The 20,193-nt window shown below is 40.1% G+C and overlaps 1 protein-coding gene across 1 annotated transcript in view; it reads right to left on the bottom strand.

The window, feature by feature from the left end:
- AIFM1 (apoptosis inducing factor mitochondria associated 1) overlaps positions 1 to 20,193 on the bottom strand; it is a 42,633-nt gene that overhangs the window by 20,441 nt on the left and 1,999 nt on the right. The window contains 12 exon segments of the mRNA XM_033849388.2: positions 449 to 480; positions 483 to 537; positions 861 to 922; positions 925 to 966; positions 1,717 to 1,825; positions 2,739 to 2,815; positions 3,477 to 3,561; positions 7,708 to 7,798; positions 9,049 to 9,179; positions 9,304 to 9,428; positions 10,416 to 10,515; positions 14,719 to 14,861. Coding sequence (XP_033705279.1) covers positions 449 to 480; positions 483 to 537; positions 861 to 922; positions 925 to 966; positions 1,717 to 1,825; positions 2,739 to 2,815; positions 3,477 to 3,561; positions 7,708 to 7,798; positions 9,049 to 9,179; positions 9,304 to 9,428; positions 10,416 to 10,515; positions 14,719 to 14,861 — 1,052 coding nt within the window.

Here is a 20,193-nt window from a genome sequence, read left to right as displayed (position 1 = left end):
AAAGAATTCAGTCAATTATTACAGTTTCCTCATATGCCTATGAACCCAGCGACTGTAAATCACAGTCACAAAAAAAATCACAAAAAATCGGGGCTTTACAAAAAAAATCATCGGGTAACTCTGGTCAAAAGATTTTAAGTTCCATTTCATAAAGTGCCACCCCTCCACACACACATACCCGCTACCATCTGAACAGAAATCTGCCACCCGAGGAAGGCCTCAAAAATCTGTGACACACATAGAAGAGGCTATGGGAAATGGTTCCCAGGCGGCTACTCTGGCTCTCATCATTCTTCTTTTAGCAAAAGACAGTTCATTAAGAAAATTATGACAGGTTAATGGTGACTGCCAAGACAACAATCTACTGGTATCAAATGAAGGAGTGAGAATGAGGAAAGGGCAGAGCAGGCTTGGAAGGTGTTCTGGCAGCCTGTCTTCCCCTCCTTACCTTCCGGCCATCTTTCAGCTTGATGAGTAACTGCCACCGCCAACTCCAACTGATTGCACCAATAGCACTGGGTAGCACCTTAACCCCCTCTGTAAAGGCAAACGAGACCTGAGGCTGAGCCAGTGAGCCTACCACCTTCGTGACAACCAGAGAAGCTGATGAGAGTAATCATTAGTACGTAGGCAGCCTTGGAGAGCCACAGGCACCCACGCCCACAGTTCACTTCCAGCACTTCCAGGAATCTGGTGTGTCAGATTCAGAACACCTACATGAAGCTGGCTGACATGAGAATGGTGGAAATTTTCATCAGGCAGTTGGTAAGGCTTATGGACAGGGGGTTCCCAAAGAAGCAAATTTTGCCTTAGTCTTCACTCAAGGCAAGAGTGGGAGCATATGGAAAGAGTGTCTCTACCTTGCCTGACTTTTCCATGGTCCAGTTGCTGAGGTATTCGGGGAGGATCTTTCCCATATTCCTTTCTCAGGGAAGAGCTGAATCACTTCTGTGCCCGAGGCTCGAGCTGGGAAGAAAAACAGAGTAGGTATAGTGGAGGCAAAAGTCAATCCTAGAAGACAGGAAGAGAAGTAAAGGAGCCGCAGGCAGCCGTCTACTAAACACAGGGCAATGCCGCGACCCAGGCCAGAGCGCACATTTGTGGGGCACTAGGGCACAAGGGCATCCACAAGGCAAATACAACAGATGCCAGAACTTGTCCCTGGATTCAACTACATACTGTGAACTCAGTGCACTTACACTTAGGCTTACACAAGTGCCTTGCAAGCTCTGAATAGTAAGCACCCTCCGAGAAGATGCCCTGATTTCACACAGCTGAAAAATAACATTAGAAAAAAATGGTTGCCATGAAACATTCAAACTGGAACTAACAGATCTGTCAAGCTGGGAACCATCATGTATCTGAAAGAAGTCTTTGACTTTTACAGGGAGCAGCAGTTCAAAGATACATACAGTTCTGTAGTCTACATTGCCCCTACCATCTTAATAACTCACTTTCCTTAATATTTTATTTCTAAGGAATCCTGGTCTAGAGGAGAGAGGAAAGGAAAAAGGAAAGAAAGCGGCACTGCTCAGCTGCTCAGATGACAGCTTTTCGATCACTAAGGCATCCCTCATCAGACCTAAGCTCAGTGATTAGTTTTTCATCATGTAAACCTTAATCAAACTCTTTCTACTGATCCTGGTAAATGCATCTCTGAAAAGCATATGATATAAGACCAGAGAAAGAAAATCGAAGTCACTCCCCAATACTCACCCTTTCGGCCAAGAGCACAGGCCAGTTCGCTACCAAGGAAGCCCCCACCGATAATTGTAATCGACTTGACTTCCCGGGAAATCTTCTCTAAGGTTCTAAAGTCTTCAATCTGCAGGATCACACAAGTTTAGTCCATTGATTTCCCAAAGGGGCATAGGATGATAATACCAGGAAATATTTTTGCTAAATCCTTGACAACAATAATTTGCACACAAAATCTTCTCCTTGTATAAAGTGGCTCAATTACAGCCTCTATTTTATTGATGTAAATTTCTTTCTCCAATGTAACACTCTTTCTAATAACAGTGGTTCTCAACTGGGGGCAGATATACTCCCCCTCCCCCAGGGGACATCTGGCAATGTCTGGAGACATTTTTGGCTGTCACAACTAGAGTGGGGAGATACTAGCTGAAGCTAGTAGGTAGAGTCCAGGGACACTGCTGAACACCCTACAATGCACAGGACAGCCCCTCACAACAAATGGTTATACGGCCCAAAATGCCAATAGTGCCAAGGTTGACAAACCTTGTTGTATCAAGAACTTAAAGGACAGTACAAACCTTTTCCGACACCCATAGCAGTGGCTGAAATTTTCAGCAGTTTTCATAAGTAAAGCATGGTGTTAAAAAGCAATCCCCCGCTTCCTTTTTCGCTTAGGTACTCTTAACTTTTCCCCTAAAGTCTCCACAATAGCACTTGCAGTGAAAAATGCCAAGAGGCTATAAGGAGTTCCAATGACTCAAATGCATCAGGAGAAAACAACTATGGAAGGGCAATCGAAGGAACTACAGCAAGCAATAAAAAACACTAAATCTGTTTTTCTCCTAGGAGCTCAAAACCCTTGAGTGAGGTATCTGAGGTGCAGAGAGAGGAAGTGACTTGCTCAAGGCCAGATAACAAGCCTGTAGAAGAGCCATAGTTAGAACTTCAATCTCCCAATTCCCGGGTGGGTACTTGGGGACCACAAGATTATGCTACCTCTTCAAAACCGCCACAACGAAAGCACTAAAGCTGACAATTACCTTTCTGAAAAGTGTTGTTCTACTCTTCACCTCTGCTCCAGCCCTGTCAATGGCAGACAGACTTCTTGGCGTGCCTCCTGGAAATAAGGAGAAAAATCCTTTAGCCCAACGAGCAGGAGCTAGCCCAAACAATCCCCCCACAAAGGTGGTGCTGTGGTGTGTGCTGCTGGTGTCACAGTGGCATCAACAGGATACAAGGCTTTGTTTTCCCTCCACTCGCCCCACAGTGGGCTTTAATCAATTTCCTTTGAAAAGCAGATTTGAGAGTATCTCTTCAAAGGGCCCACCATTCCCACATATGGCCAGAAGCCCTCATTTTTTGCTCCTGTTCTCTTCTACTTTTTCATGAGGATTCACCAGAAAGCATGGCTATGTTTGTTTAAGCAACTGCATCCTTCTCCTCTCTTGATTTCTGATTGGAACTGGCAATGAAGCCATGAGGTTATATCACTTTCAGGACACAGGGCAGAGGGCAGAAGGCAAAGGCTAAAAAGCAGGGAGAGAAAAAAGAAAGGCAGTCCTTTTCAGTACCCATCCGTCATGCCTTTACCAGAAGAAACAATACGCATAATCCAGACAGGCAACTGATCAGATGCTTGTAGTTAGCCAAGCTTTGCACCAAGAGAAGACACCCACTTCAGAGTCTGGGTTTCAGTTTTCTTAAGATTAAGTAATGCCTTTATACTAAAACTTGAATGAGCTGTATCAGGGAATAAAGCCATCTCCAGAAATACTCACCTGTTGCAATCAAGCACTTTTCATAGGTTATTTGAGAGCCATCATTAAGTTTTGCCACATTGCCTCTCACATCCAGCTGTACTACCTGGTACAGTCAAACACATACACACACAGAAAGATAGAAATTGGCTTTAAAATTTTTTACTGAGATACAACAATAAAATTCACCATTTTAAAGTGTACAGTTCAGTGGGTTTTAGTATATTCATAAGGTTGTGCAACCATCACCACTATATAATTCTGGAACATTTCCATCACCCCCCAAAGGAACCCTGTACCCATCAGCCCAATGAGAAGAGTTAGTTCTTGACCTAAGGTGATCCGTAAGAAACCATTTCTAGGTAATCACTGGCACTACAGTTTCTGGTACCCAGTTTCTTCAAGTAGTCATAATTTCCTAAGCAGCCAACATTAGAGTTAAGTCCCTACTGTCCCAAAGTTCCTGCCCAATTTGTGGAAATGGAGAACAGGGACAGACTTTTCTGCCTGGCTCTTTGGGACCCTTATATCTTTAACAACTCTCCTACATCCTCAACAGCTTTGCAGGATGCTTTCTCCAACTTCTAGCTTTCACTAAAACTGAGCCCGTTCCCCCCGCCCCCAGGAAAGCTCATACACAGAGACTGCTTGCTCACCCAAACTCCTCCCCATCACAAGGAGAGGGTGTTGGCTGCTGGTGGTTCCAAGTTATTCTTGTACTATCATCCCCTCTGAAGGACACCGACATATATCCCTACAAACCAGTGTTATCCAGCTCCTCCTGGTCACTCCTCATTCACTGAAGTCCTTGGCAGCTGGCTTATACTTCTCCTCTGAGCCACATCTAGAATCCTATCTCTTAAACTTCTACTTCAAACATCTCACTCTTTGGTCACATTTTCCATCCTTCCAGCTTTCTCTCGGTTCCACCGTCACCTATCCTTGCTTTTGATTTTCTCCATTTACCCAGTGGGCTGTTCCATTCCAACTAATCTGGGCCAGTAGTAGATCATCCAAACTGTGCTCTTGCCAGCATCCCTAATTTCCTTGCACCCTGCTCCTTAGGGTGAAAAGCTTGAGCTTTGCAGTCAGAGAGACTGGGGTTCCTGGCTCTGCTCTACTCCTTATGAGCAGTGAGACCATTCATTCAAGACATATTTATTAAGCACCTAGTATGTGTCGGGCACTGTGGTAAGTGCTGGGGACACAATGTTGAGAAAAACAGACACCTTCCTGCCTTCAGAGTGTAGTAGCCAAGACAGACAATTTAACATGTACTACAATCAAGAGTGAAAAATCAAGTGAGAAATGCTCTAAGAAGGACAGTACAGGTAGCGCTAGAAACATATGCCAGGTGCACTCAATCGAGTTTTCCAGGGTGGGGGGGTGGGGGTGGGCAACAACATAAACTGAGATTGGATGGGTGTGCAGCTTCCTAGCCACCTTGATTTGTCCTGGGTAAGATCCCTCTTCAATCCAACCCCTGTACTCAACCCTCAAACTGCTCACTCTCAGATAACCACCTGGTGTCCTAGTTTATTGCAAAAACAAGTAAAGCCATCAGATGTGATCTTCCTCAGCTTCTCGTACGGATTCCCACCTCCCAACGCCCAAATAAAAACTTTACTTCCTTTCTTCCAGCTTCTGGGATGAGGTGGCCTTTCTGTTCTGTTCTATGCCTGACCCCCATCCCTTTCTTTCTCTCCCAGAACATTCCCCTATTAGTCACCTGCTCATTCCCCCATCTCTCTCCTGACATCCTACCCCTCAGCCCATTGACATGTTTAAGTCTGTCCCATCCTAAATGTCCCACCTTTGATTCTATGTCCTCCTCAAGCTTTTGTCCAATGTCATCTCCGTTTTGTCATTTAAACTTTCTGAAAGAGAAGTTTATCTTCTTTTCTAACTTCAATGATATCTGAACACCTAAATGTAATGGGTCATTTTATGATTCTTTTTTTAGCAGATTCTTTTGCTGCGGTAATACTATGGATCACATCCTGCTTCTTGAAACTCCAACCTTGGCCCCTGCCTTGGGTTTTCCTCATCCTATGCTTTTAGTACTTCTTTCCTAGTCTCCTTTTTGGACATTTTTTCTTAAGCCCGTTTCCTGAAATTTGGGTTCCTCAGGGTTCCATCTTTGCCTCACTCTTTTCTGACTACCTCAGTTCTCCACGGGAGGCCTCACCTACTCTCATCGTTTCAAACCCTACTCACATGTGGATGATTCCCAAATCTGTATCTGAGCCCAGAACCCTCCTCTGAACATTACAGTCATGTATCCAACTGCCCTTAGGACATATCCACACAGATATTCCATTTAATACTTAACAGTCCAAAATGAAATTTTATGTCCCCCTTAAACTAGGTCTTCCTCTTGCAATGTCTCTCTCAGCTGGGGGTGTACCACCATCTACCACACAAGCTGGAAATCAGAAAGTCATCTTTGCCTCCCCCCTCTCCTCACGTTCTGCCTCCAATCAGTTGCCACCACGCCCTACCAAGTTTGCCTTTTTGCCGTCAGTCTGTTCCCTGCTCTTCACCACCTTTCTGTTAGGAAGCTATACAATGATATAATTAAGAGCTTGGGCTCTGGAATCAGAATTCTCCATTCAGAGAGATCTGGGCTCAAATTCTGTCTCCACCACTTATTAACTATGTGATCTTGAGCAAGTTACTTAACCTCTTTTTCATCTCAATTTCTTTCTCTATAAAATGAAAATAATAATAGTACCTACTTCGTAAGATTATTGTGAGGGTAAAATGATGTAATACACGTAAAGCACTTAAAAAAACTATGCTTACTTCATCTTCTTCTTCATCATCATCATCATCACCACTACCACCACCACCACCACCACCACCACCACCACCACTACTGCCCTAATTTGGGCTCCCATCATCTCTCACCTGGATTATTATAATCGTCTTCAAAATGGTTTATCTCTAATCTTGTTCCCCTGAAGACCATCTTCCTCACAGCCAACCGAGTGATTACTTAAAATTCAATCCAACTGTTTTATATCCTTGTTTAAAACTCAACAGCTCCTCAGTGCCAATGCGATAAAACTCAAGCTCTTTCACACGACAGAGCTCTCGACGATCAGACCCCGCACGACTTCTCAGTTTCATCTCCTGCCACTCCTTAACTTTCTGCTCTATCGGCACCTAGCTGCTTGTGTTCCCCTGCACCAAACATGCTTTTTCATACCCTTGTGCCTTTGCTTATGCTATTCTTTTTTACTTGAATGCTTTTCACTTTTCTCTAATCTGGTGAATGCCTCTTCGTTCCATAAGATTTCCCATTCTGTAAGACTGCCTTCTCCAGCAAGCCTTTCCTGAAACCATCATTATACTGGGCACACTTCCCAATAATTCCCACAGTATACTGAGTTTCTTTCTTACTTCAAATCTGTGTTATGATTATCTGTTCATGTTTCTGCCTAATACCGCTAGGCCCTGGAGGACAGGGCCTGTGTGCTATTTACCCATAGATGATACTTAATACATAAGGTCTTCTTACCAGCTTATCCACAAACCCATATCCACCTTCTCTGCCTAACATCCCCTTATAGGAGAAGTGGGCCTATCCCTATCAAAGGTCAATGCCTCCACTTGTGCTCTGGATCCCATCTACTCTGGGCTTTGCTCCTTCTGATAACCCTTCCCTCTCTACTGGAACATTGCCATTAGTTTACAAACACACTCTAGACCTCCCTCTTGTTAACAAAAACAAAACATAACACAACAAAACAAAACCCTCCCTGGACCCTAAATGCCCTCCAGTAACTGCCCCCAGTATTCAGGCACTCAACTTTGTAAAGTCTAACAATATTTTCCATGCTGATGCCATGCCTGAATTATTTTACTATCCTGAATAATATACATTTGTCAATATCTTGCCATCGATAATCCCGAAGAAATGTTAGTGTGGAAAAACAGGAAGAAGAAGGAAAGGCAGAGGAGCAAATCAGAAAAAGGAACAGCTTCAGAGTCACGGTCCCCAATGATTTGACCTCCCCGGGAAAGTTTAGCTAGCCTGCTACTCTAGGCTTGAGACTAGTGCTTTCCCCAGAAAGACACACTAATTAGTGTAGACTGGCAATATTAAACCTAAAATGACTTGATCTTTCTTTGATGAACTACAATGACAGGACAGACATAAATGGGAGTGGGAATACAAGTCACCATGTTTGCTGCCCACATGGGCAGATAGGTGGAGCCTGACAAAGGAAGCAGCCGACTAGCTCACCTTCTTCCCAGTGAGGACGGCCACACCACCATTCTCAATGTGAGGCAGCTCCTGAGCAGAGACATAGAAAGAAGGTGGCTGGAAATATATGCTGTACGGAGAAAAGGGAAAAAATGTTATAAGTACCTGGAACTGCTATCAACTTCCCCCAGAGCTTTAGTAAAATTGCTTCCACCATGGAAAACTTTTAGGAACATTTTCTAAAGTAAGTCTCCAAGGCCACTAGATCTTGATCGCGACTTACTTATACAGAAGTGTTTTACACTAGTGAGTCTCAACTGGGAGCAGTTTTGCCTACCAGGGACATTTGACAATGTCTGGATACATTTTTGGCTATAATAGCTTTGGGGGAGGATGCTTCTGGTATCTAGTGGGTAGAGGCCAGGGATGCTGTTAAACATCCTACGATGCACAGACAAGGCCCCCAAAACAAAGAATTATCCAACCCTAAAGGTGAGTAGTGCTGAGGTTGAGAAACCCTGCTCTGGATTTAGGTTCCTCTCAAAGTTAGAACACGAGGAGTGTCCAAGGAGCTGGTATGCACATCCACCCAAACGAGCTGTCCAGAATGGCACTGGTCAATGGACAACTAGGTCTAGCTCTTGAGATGATTTTGCCTCAAACAGTAGACAGTAACCATGAAATATTAATTAAGGGATGGATAACATAACTGGAAGTATGCATCCTGCCTGAGAATAGGACATGATAATATGAGTGAGGGAGGCAGGTAGATTTATAAAATTTAGTCCAGTGTCAAAGGGATCCACTAATGAGAAAAAAAATTGATACCCAAAGAACATGGTACTGGACTCAGGAGATCCAAGGAGTCTTTTAAAAGGAAAGGGCTTCTTGACTTGTATTTCCAAGTCTCTCATGCAAACATTTAAATAGAGGTTCTTCCTTACAGTGTTCCCACTACATACCCCCAATTCTGAGTGCCTCCTAGGGCATCCAAGGAAGTGCCCCCGAACAGTTTCTTTCTTTTTGTTTTTTTGCTTTTATGGGACACGCCTAGGCAGGTGTGAAGAAGTGACAACACAGGCTGAGCTGCTCTTCACTAGAGAAGTCTAACACGAAGGTCCTGGAAACAGGAGCATTAGTGCTTCAGAGGCCAACATTACATCTTCAGTTGTTGGTAGATCTGGTTAACAGAATCCAGGACTCTTGCCACTACAGCCTGTTGTTGCCTCTAAGCTATACCAAGTGTGTACCACAGCGGACTCCAGTGTGCAGCCAAGTCAGCTGTCCTACTCACTACATGAGGTTCATGCAAAATCCTGACCTACTCTTTGTGCTTAGCTGAAGTTGCTGGTCGGACCCATTTTACATAAGTGAACAGACCTCCTCTCTTTCCCATTCCACTGTTTGAATCGCAGTGTCTTTGTGACATTTGGATCATCTGAAAACCACAGTTCTTTTGAAAGAGGAGGTCTCATGTATGGCAGCTCAGGATCTTCAGATACGATTAGTACCTTTAGACACAAAACAGTGATACTTATCAGAGCCAAGTCATTTAAGAGGCAAATAAAGTGTTCACATTGGCTAAGTGCTTGCAGACCGCGCCCTCCATGCCAAGCAAGACAGTATGTGCCTTACCCTGGCACCAGGATCCCGAGCCCGGATGGATCTGGCTGCAGCAAAAGCAGCAGTGCCTCCACCGATGAGCAGGAATGGAATGTGACTTGGTACCCTGAATTCAGGAACTGGCTCTCCTTCTGCAGCTGTAAGCAAAAGACCAGACAGGGTGAATTTTTTTTTAAGTCTCAGACAACTCCTTGCCACTATTTAAAAAAAAAAAAAAAACCTTTCACTTGACTTAATCGTTTACATAAAAAGCTAGCAAAACACTGCAGCTACATTAATCTTATGAAATTTCATTGCATTCTGATAGTATAGGAGAAGGAAGCATCCCTTTCATTTCATAAGTGAAAAATACCCAAAAAAGAGGTGAATAATTTGGCCAATGTCATTCACTCACTAAGTCTCTCAGAACTAGAACCTAGCTTAGTGTTTAGCTATTTCTAAAATATATTAGAAAGTATATATTAGAAAGCTTCTGCCCTTCCCATTAATTTCTTAATGACCAACAGGAACATATCAAGTTCAGTTTCACCTTTTGTTAGCAATAAAGGGGGAAAACCCAGCAGATCAATTGTGGATTATTAAACAATGTTCAAAACTAAGGAGGTGGTATGAAGGAAAGCAATGGAAATCGCCTACTCAGAGTCGTGGGGCTTATTAAAGGATTAAAACATTCCTCTCTGAAAAATCAAGCCAGATGTGTGGGATGGAAGTGATGGCTAGACCTATATGCTTTAGGGAAACAAATATATCTTTAACAAATTGAAACTCCAAAGACTCAAAAGGGGAACAAAACAGACCAAAAGAATGTCCTCATGGAAAAAAAAGGGCCTTCATCTCTTTTCCAATAATTTTCCTTGTCAAGCTTGCATTTTTTATTTAAAGCTTGCCCTTAAGAGTCTAATATAAAGAAAAACAACCAATCATAATTATCACTAATTTTATTCTCAAACCCAAATTACAGTCAAACACTGTAACAAATTGCTCCCCGGTCTGGGGTAATACCATAGTTTCTGGAAGCTTACAATCTCACAGCATCATCGTGTCTAAACAGTATATCCGCAAAGCATAGCACCCAAATTGTTTATAACTTTCCCTTTATATATTGAGTCTCAAATCATACTCACCAGATGATGTGGCCCTTTTCTGTTTCTCTTCTGGTGTCAGCCCTAACCCTGAAATTCTTTCATTGTATCTTTTTTGGTCATCTTTTATTGTCTTGTAGACCTGAAGACCCAAACATGGAGAAAATTTATTTCATCATACAGCTAGCTAGCTCATACCATAAGTAACATTCATTATCTTTCAATTAAATGAGAAGCTTTTGTCTACATGAGGTAAGTTCTTCTATGTTAGAATCACTAAGGCAAAAATTATTTTCTTAAGAAATTAAAAATACCGAGTGTGTACACACTTGGTATGGAAAGAATACAGGTAAGCAGATGGAAATGTTGCAGTTTCAGATTTCCTTAGGCTATATGTGAAGAATTTTCCTCATATTTAATTCTGAAGGTACAGCTAAAGAAAAAAGAAAAACATTTTATACTGGAAGAATAAAGTGCTAGGAAGAGCTAAACTTTATAAAAGGGGTTTTGGACTATGCTGGATACTACCTGTGAAACCAATCTATATGGTCCTGAGTAGGAAGCTGGGACATAGGTTTTCTTGGTAGATGTCCCAAGTTTCGCTAAGTACTTAGATAATGCCCTGAAGCATGTCCGCCAGTATGCCTAGTCTTATAGAGTAACCCATCTTTCCCTCAATGGCCTATCCTTTTATGACACTCAGATACTTAATGGGCAAACATCTCGCTTAAACACCTACTGTATTTCAAATATACTATCTTCTCTATCCTTTCAAATTGAAGAAGGGTACCTTAGCACTGACTAGTTTTTTTTTTTTAAATACAGCACCAGAATTTATTGAAGATTTTTTAAAAAGCAGTAGGCAAGAATGACTTGTTTTAATTACAACACTTTTGCTCTTTTGTACCCCACAGGGTCAATAAGATAGGAATTTAAGTGACCATATGTCAGTTGAAATCCCAGATTGTTAATTAATTGGAGGAGAAAGTAAGGACAATCAGAGGAAGTATCATAAAACATGTTCTAAGAATACTTCTATGAGCCCCTTACAAAGCAGCCCACTAGGCAATGTGCTGCAGTAAGGAACCTAGACTCTCAGACCTGGACTTGACACTTATGAGCCTGGAAACATCTAACATATGATATGAATGAACTAGAAAATTAAGTACTGTATGCTAAAAGATAATGGTTATTCCTTGAATGCACCACTAAATTCATCAAATTCATAAACTGAATTCAACTAACATTAATTTCAGGAAGAAAGTTTTTTTTTTCTTGGCATCAGATATCATACACAAGTCCAGCATTTATTCATTCCTTAAAAAAATATTTATTTTAAGAAAGGGACGTTTACCTAAAGAGACGGCTTAAGCTGGTCAGTGTGAGTGAACCGAGAAATAAACTAGGGTCATGGTCACATTGAGAGGGATATCCAAAAATAGCCTAGGGCCTCTCATACCTCCTAATGGCTTCACACACGAAGGGAAGAGCAGACCAAGAAATATCTTGAGGTTTAGTGGGGAAAGGACAAGAAAGAGGTTTGTCACATATTTATATACATATATATTTATATATTTAGCTTTTAAGTAAATGTTCCGATATAAAAATAAGTTTACAGACATACTAAATAAAAATTTACCTTTTCCCCCCGAGTGTTTCTGTCTCCCCAGATTGCACAGATTTTCAGTTAGTAACATGAATACATGTCAGGTTAAGAAAAACTACAAACTTATAAAATATGTTAGCAGACAACTTTCCTAAACAGATGAATATAACGCCATATATTCATCTTAAAGGAATATGAAAGGAAACAGTTCATTTTCTGAGTCAGGCAATGTGGTCCTATCAGTTGAACAATGGCAAAGGGCCCAAATACTAAATCTCATTAAATATTCTAAAGGCTACCTTGACTCTGCTCACTGACAAATCTAAGCCACCTCATTATTTAAAATGTAATATAAAACTATACAAAATACTTTGGTAGACAAAAGCTTATCATTTAACCTGAAATCACTATAACATAGCAGCTTTATTATTACCAGTGTTGGATAAACCCAGAGGGCAATGAGGCATTTAACTGAATGGCTTGAGAGGAACTTGTGCTTCACAGACATTTCTAGGCAGGAGAAAGCAACAGTGAGTGGCCCTATCTTGTGGCCTGGCATTAAGAGATTCGCCTGGCCAGCTCTGTGGAGGCCATCCAACTCTGGTACAGCAACATAAACCAGAGGTTTAACAGGTTTCAACTGTTACAAACATATCAGATGCAAACAATTTAAATCTATTTCTGAATGAATGGGGTGGAACTGATGGGAAAAGTTGAGAGAGCTATAAAATGGAAAAGTTAAGGTTTAGAGGGTAGTATCTGAATTATGAAAGAGAGGCATTTAAGAAAGCAATCCACACGAATGCATTAGCTTGTACCACTTCAGCCACTAGTTTGACCAAATTACAGATTACAAAAGGGACACTGCCAAATGAATTTACTTGAAATAGAGGCTGGGGGTGAGCGGGAAGAACACTGCAATTTCTATGGCTTTTGGGACCTCCTCCGAAGCATTCAATAAAATGCCTTTTCACAATAAAAGTAGGGTTAATTTATTGTTTCCCACAAAACACAAAAATTACATTTTACCTAAAATGATTCAAAATGGATGGTGTTCAAGTTACCTTTACTTGCATTCAATGTTTACTCTTTGAGACTGTCTTGTTAGGTATGCAGCACTAAAGCACAATATAATTTAGCATCACAAAAAAAAGAATTATGAAATTGGCAAAAGTTTCAAAGAAAGGGTTGATGATGAGGATATATAATAATCATTAAATGTATGGCTTTAGATATATCTGGTAAGACTTCCACAGTCTGAAAAATGAGACTGGAGGACTCCCTAGTAACTGACAATGTCCCTTTAATAAATACCTAGAAAGCACATGCTGTGAATATTTCATCGTATTCTAACGGATCAAGTTTTCATTAGTGCCATGGTCTCACCCACCCTACCCCAAAATATATTTTACTGTAAGTATCTTACATAATAAACTCCTGCCCCAGTGACTGTTGCTCCTACAATTAAGAAGTATACTAGGCTGCTGCCATCTTTCCCAGAAGCACCTGTAGACGCTAGTGATCTAGAAGGGGATCCTAGGTGATGACACTGCACAACTGTAGGTAAAGATAAGGCCAAGAAAGAAACAAAAGGAAATAGAAAAAGCACTAAGTATTAATGAAGAAACATTCAACACAAAGGCAGGGAAGCATTTTTGGTTACCCTGTGCTAAAAAAGAAAAAAATGCTGCTCCAGGAATGGAGGAGAATGTATATTTCCTCAAAGTCTGTTATCAGACACAGCTCACCTATTTCTTACTCTGATTTGACCCACAACTGGCAAGAGCTGTCTACTTTTCTTGTGCACTTGGGAGTTAGGTCAGGGAATGATAATCTAAGTAGCTTCAAATAATTTTCATGTCCCCCCTTTTTTTAACCTAGATCAAGTAACAAAGATAAGTTCACCGTCTTACCAGGGTAGAAAGAACTAAAACTGTAATGTCATCCAACCATTTGCTCTCAATAAGTAAAACAAACAGCTTCCTTCAATCAAGGGTGTTACTAGGTGTTATCTAAGTTGGTTCACTCAGCCTTACATGAACCAACTTTAGACTGATCTGCTTAGTCACAGTAAACCCTGCCAAGTTAAAGAAAAATGCCCACAGAATAACTCCTCTGTGACCAGCTAAGCTGATCAGAGTTCATTTAAGGAAATATTATTGTGGTACTATTACATAGCAGTTAAAACCATATTTCTCACCTCACACAAACTCCATCCTAAAACTGGAGATACTAGGCCTACTTCTATAATTTAGTATTCGGGTGAGATTCAGGGATAGTTTTCCTTTCAGGAATGCCAGATTGAAGGTCGTTGTTTTTAAATGTTTATTATCCCAAACTAAGGAAAAACAAAATATTTGACAAATGGGTCAAAATCAAATATTGTGCTAAGGAGCTGCAATGAATTTTGACCATATTCACAGGTTAGTGTGTCACATCCAAGAGAAAAGGTACAATTTTATGGATTAGTCAAATCTAAGAAAACGCAGAGGCTTCCAAGTAAAGAGTAAAAAGACAAGTGAAAAAAGCAAAGATAATCAATGTGAGATTAAATTTCAGTCATTCCCAAATTGGCTCTCATAGGATATTAGACAGTAGGCACTTTAAAGAAGGCTTTTTGGAAATTTTTCCAAAAGGAGAAAGGAGAATTAGTTGTAAAAGTCTTAAAGCAGAGTAGTACTGAGTCTATTAATGGGAGCTGTCTGGCAGCTTCTTTACACAAGCTGCTTTTCTACTTACATATGCACCAGCTCCTATTGTTGATAAGCCCACAATAAGGACTAATACAGAATTATCGATTTTGCCCCCTGATGCACCAGAGCTAGTCATTTGTCTTGTCATCTGGAGTTCTAGAGGAACATGCCATCGCTGGAACAAGTTGCCTAAGGAACACAATTTATTAAGACACACACACATACAAAAATAAAATAGTTAATACATGTTTATGACTAAACATCAATGCACTGTACAAGTAAAGACTTAACTGCCCATTGGGCTGTGTGATATTCACTGTCAAATGACCAAGGGAAAAAAATCTTCAAAACTGTACACACAAATACAACAGATATCAGAATGCACACTCTTAAGTTGTTGGAGTTTTAACAGTACAAGTTAATGCTGTCCAGGGAGGAATTTATAGCTTCCAGAAAAGGTAATGAAAAACACACGGGCAGTTCATCAAATACCTCTCTCTTCACATCTTCACCGTAAATGAAACATGGAGAGATGACTGAATAGATAGATATAACAAGTTAACTACAGGCTACCTGGGACACACTAACAACTACTTAAGGAGTAGTCTAAATGGCTGGCTCAAACCTTGCACAAAATAATAAACTCCTGCAACACAATCTAACCAGAATACAGTTCAGTCTTGTGTGAAAGGTAATGTGTCCTGGAAGACAGAAATGGTAAAGCTTAGAAGAAAACCAGAAAAAAAAATTTAGGTGAATTTATCTCCCCCAAAGAACTGAAGAATTTTGGACTATGAAATATTTTTTACAATGACAAAATTTAAAATATCTACCAACTATCAATACTTGGCTCTCAGTCCTCCAAAATAATACAAAGATTATGTTGATGTAAAAACTCGGTACAGCTATGTAAGAATCTGAGGATCATAACAACGCTCACAAATGGAAATGTGAGAGTTTCATAGACTTCTTTCTCCAGGAGGATGCTGGCATTTTCAGATGAAGGAAGAAGGTCTCAGCACCTTCTCTGCTTGTGATATTCCTCGTGTTGACTATTAACCTAGAACAGGGGTTTGCAAAACTTTTTCTGTAAAGAACCAGATAGAAAATATTCTCAGGTTTGCGGGCCACATGGTGTCTGCTGCAACTACTCAATTCTGCTGATGTTGCACAAAAGCCATAACATATAAATGAATGGGCGTGACTGTGTCCCAATAAAACTTTGTTAATGGACACTGAAATATGAATTTTAAATAATTTTCAAAGAATAGTCTATTAACAGTTTTTTTCAGCCATCTGAAAAATGTAAAAACCAATTTTAGCTCAAGGGGCATACAAAAGCATGTGGGTTTGGCCTGTGGGCTGTAGTTTGCCAATCCTGATCTAGAACAATGGTTCTAAAACTTGAGTGTGCATCAGAATCCCCTGGAGGGTTTATTAAAACATGGATGGCCAGACCTACCACCCAGAGTTTCTGAGTTGGAGGATCTGGGATAGGGCTCAAGAATGTGCATTTCTAACAAGTTCCCAGGTGATGCTGATGCTGCCAGTCTACACTTTGAGAATCACTGGTCTAGAGGCAAGTAGATATGTTCTGGTCTGATCAAGCTTTAAAAGAGAAACAGAACGGCGCCGGTAGCTATTCCCTATGTACTTGCAGAGATGTGAAATAGGGAGCTTTCCCCCTTGCTTTCACAATTACAGGGCTCAGAGGGGTAAAAACACGTCCAAAACAGGGCTGCAGTCTCTTACCTGAAATCCTTGGGAACATGTGCATTCCAGAACTTGGAATTGTTAGGTTTGAAGTATATAATGCATACACCATATAGTAACACCCAACACAGTAAGGGGCAGCAACCCAGTCACACACATTAATGCTTCTATGACCAAGCACGCTGAGTGGAATAAACAAAAGACTCTAAGTAGCTTCTCTCCAGTTCAGGTCAGGTTTTACTGACAAATGAATTATAAAAACTTGATTTTTAGTCCTATTTTGATTTCTAGATTATAGATAAGAGACTATGGACCTATATTCTTAGAACTGGAAATGTATTTTTCTCTACTGTTTTTATTTCTTACCTGTTTTAGAATCCTTCATCACCACATGAAATAAAACGGCTTATATTTGGAAATAACAACAAATCACTAAAATAAAAACATGTGCAAGAGTGGAGAAGCTTATCTTGATCTGGGCAAGCTTTTGATTTTCCGAAGTCCATAAAAACGATGAAGCATCAGAAATAGAAACTGACAACTCTCAGAGCTTAGAAAATGAAACTGGGTAGAAAAAGTTCCACATGACTTAGCACAAAGAATTTAGTTTTGTCCTTTACCTTCACTCCAAGTTTTTCTTTACTGAAAATAAATGCTTTTAAAATTCTGTTTATCCCTCTAGAAGATCCTAAATACAGAAATAATAACTTTGCTTTAATATAATAATTTAATATAATATTCTGATTTTGCTTGCTTTCCACAAACATAAAACTAAAGGTGTAGATTTGGGTAAGTTCAGCAGTTCTTGTCTCAATTTGCACACAAAAAAAAGACATTTAAAAGTAAATTGGTTTTCTCAGGGTATATGCCCAGTAGTGGGATTGCTGGGTCATATGGTAGTTCTATTTGTAGTTTTTTAAGGAACCTCCCTACTGTTCTCCATAGTGGCTGTATCAATTCACATTCCCACCAACAGTGCAAGAGGGTTCCCTTTTCTCCACACCCTCTCCAGCATTGACTGTTTGCAGATTTTTTTTTTTGGATGATGGCCATTCTGACCGTCATACCTCATTGTAGTTTTGACTTGCATTTCTCTAAAAAAAAGGTTCTAAATAACCTAGGGGCAGGACAGGAATAAAGATGCAGACGTAGAGAATGGACTTGAGGACACGGGGAAGGGGAAGGGGAAGCTGGGACGAAATGAGAGAGTGGCATGGACATATATACACTACCAAATGTAAACTAGAGAGCTAGTGGGAAGCAGCCGCAAAGCACAGGGAGATCAGCTCAGGTGCTTTGTGTCCACCTAGAGGGGTGGGGTAGGGAGGGTGGGAGGGAGGGAGATGCAAGAGGGAGGGGATACGGGGATATATGTATACATATAGCTGATTCACTTTGTTATACGGCAGAAACTAACACACCATTGTAAAGCAATTATACTCCAATAAAGATGTTTAAAAAAAGTAAATTGATTTTTTACAAAGTAAATGGGTTTACATTTAAACTATTGCTTGAAAAGAAATATAATACAATACTGTCATTAACAAACCAACTTTTTACATACCTAGTGACTTTAATTTTGTAAAAGGTGATAATATTGTATGGATGTTCATATTTTCCCTCCAATTTTCTTTTACCTATAAAATTATTCCCACACCTTTCCCCCCATAGCCTCAAAGTTTTAGGAGATTTTACATTATGACTGAAACATGCCTTTTCACTTGTCTTATTAATGTGGGAAAGCCACCTTACTCCTTGACTTTTCATTGCCCCAATCTACTTGTTTTAGATTTTCTGCAGTCAGACCACATGTACAGAGGCAGAGGTTCCTTCCTCACACTTAGGATTCAATTCTTTTTTTTAAAAATTTGATCATTTATATGTAATAATATGATTGCCATTTTAGTGATAATTAGAACCTCTACTGTGTCATATAATTATCATTTCTTTTTAGTGGTTGGAATAATTAAGATCTAGTCTCTTAGCAAGTCTGATAATATAATACAACATCATTGTCTATATTCATTATATCGTGCAAAGATTCAATTCCTGTAGGTGTTTGCTCAACAAATATTTCTTGAATTAATGAATAAAATAAGGAAATAGAAATTCTCCCCAGTTCTACTGATAAGGACTGAACACTTTGAAGAATTCTTTGCAAAGAAGTTTTGGCCATATCCCATTGTACAGGCTGCTTAATAATAAATTAGTAACTTCAAATACCACAGGCTAGCATTAGAATAGTACCTAAATTAGCAAATTCATTTCTTTAGATTTCATAATCTCCTGTTTTTCCATACTCCCAGAAGGCCTTTTCCAGAAATACATTCACACAATTGAGGCACCTACGAATCTCAAGTGGTTAAGAGGTCTATATGCTCTTGAATCTTGTTTTCTGAATGTCAAACTTATTTTTCTGACATGGATAAAACACAGGATAGGACAAGCCTAGATGATCTGTCCATTGTAGTTAGATGCCTCTTGTGTGAAACACTCTGAAGGCACCAGAAGAAAAATGATTTAGATGACAGAAAAAAAAAATCTAACTCTATTCTGCAAAGCTACGTCCTTCACATTACTAGGGTTTAGTCACTGAGAATTCACCACGTACCAGAGACTGTACAAAATGCTGAGGACACAAAAATAAATATGACATAACTCCTGTCTCAGATAGTGTAGAGCTTAGGAGGGGAGAATGGCTGCTACTCTTCTGAATATCAGAAAATGAACTTGACACAAATCACAAGAGACTCAAGGCTGCTCAGTTTGGTTTTTAATCCTTAGGTCAGAAGAATGGAAGGGAAAGAGTCATTACTCATCAGAACAGTAGTTTCCAAACTTGCCTGATCATATGAATTACATCAAGGGGCTTGTTAAATATAAATATAAATTCCCAAGGCTCTCTCCTACAGATTCTCATTCAGTACTTTCAGGGTTGGCCCTCCATTCAATTTATATGACCAGGAAAGTTTTGGAAACATAAAACTTACAATATGCAACAACTCCCTTAAAATATGTCTAGAGAATACAACATATTAATTGGTTGCAGAAAATGCTGACTTGCTAAAATTTTCTTTGGGAAAGTTTTGCCTCAGCAGAAGGAGTAGGTAAAGGCTCATCTTCTAGGCTTCAAAGCAAGTGTCATGTGGCAGTGCCCAGGAAGCCTGGATCCTTGCCCTCAAGATGTCCAGTTTCCTTTTTAAAGAGGTGAGAAGGATTCTGAACAGAGAAAAATGTTCAAACATTTGACCCTCACCTCAGGGGTCGGTGATCAGTCTGATCACATCGGTGGCACAATGTTTGATAACCAAATAAAATACTACAGAACAGAAAATATCTACTACCTAACCAATCTGCTCAGTGCTGAATGCAGATATAAAGTGATGACTATTAATTACCTTTAATCATTTCTGGAAAGAGGCAGAGCATCCAAATAAAGTAAATAAACAAATAGTAGCAATTATGGTTTTAAGGTAAAAGGCAACATATAATGGAAACGAACCTGACAATGGTGACAGATGTGGATGAGATGTTTCAAGGGAGGTTTAAAGTTTGCTATAATCCTGGCAAAGAACTAGTGGGGAGGAAGGGATAAAAGGAGGGGAAATGGCATATCAACAAACAATGCCTCTTCCTGATCTATGCAAAAACATATGGTAAATGCTGCTATGTGCAAAAGAAACCAGATTAAAAGCAATCAGTAATCAAGCCAGAAAACAAGGTTGATGCCTTAAATGACAGAAGCATTTCTTTTTGAAATTGTAACCACCCCCACCCACTGCTAAAGGTAATGATGTTATACTCTGGT

The sequence above is a fragment of the Tursiops truncatus genome, chromosome X, assembly GCF_011762595.2.
Source record: "Tursiops truncatus isolate mTurTru1 chromosome X, mTurTru1.mat.Y, whole genome shotgun sequence".
Lineage (NCBI taxonomy): Eukaryota > Metazoa > Chordata > Mammalia > Artiodactyla > Delphinidae > Tursiops > Tursiops truncatus.
The sequence above is the reverse complement of the archived record's forward strand: the minus strand, read 5'-3'. Positions and strand labels throughout refer to the sequence as shown.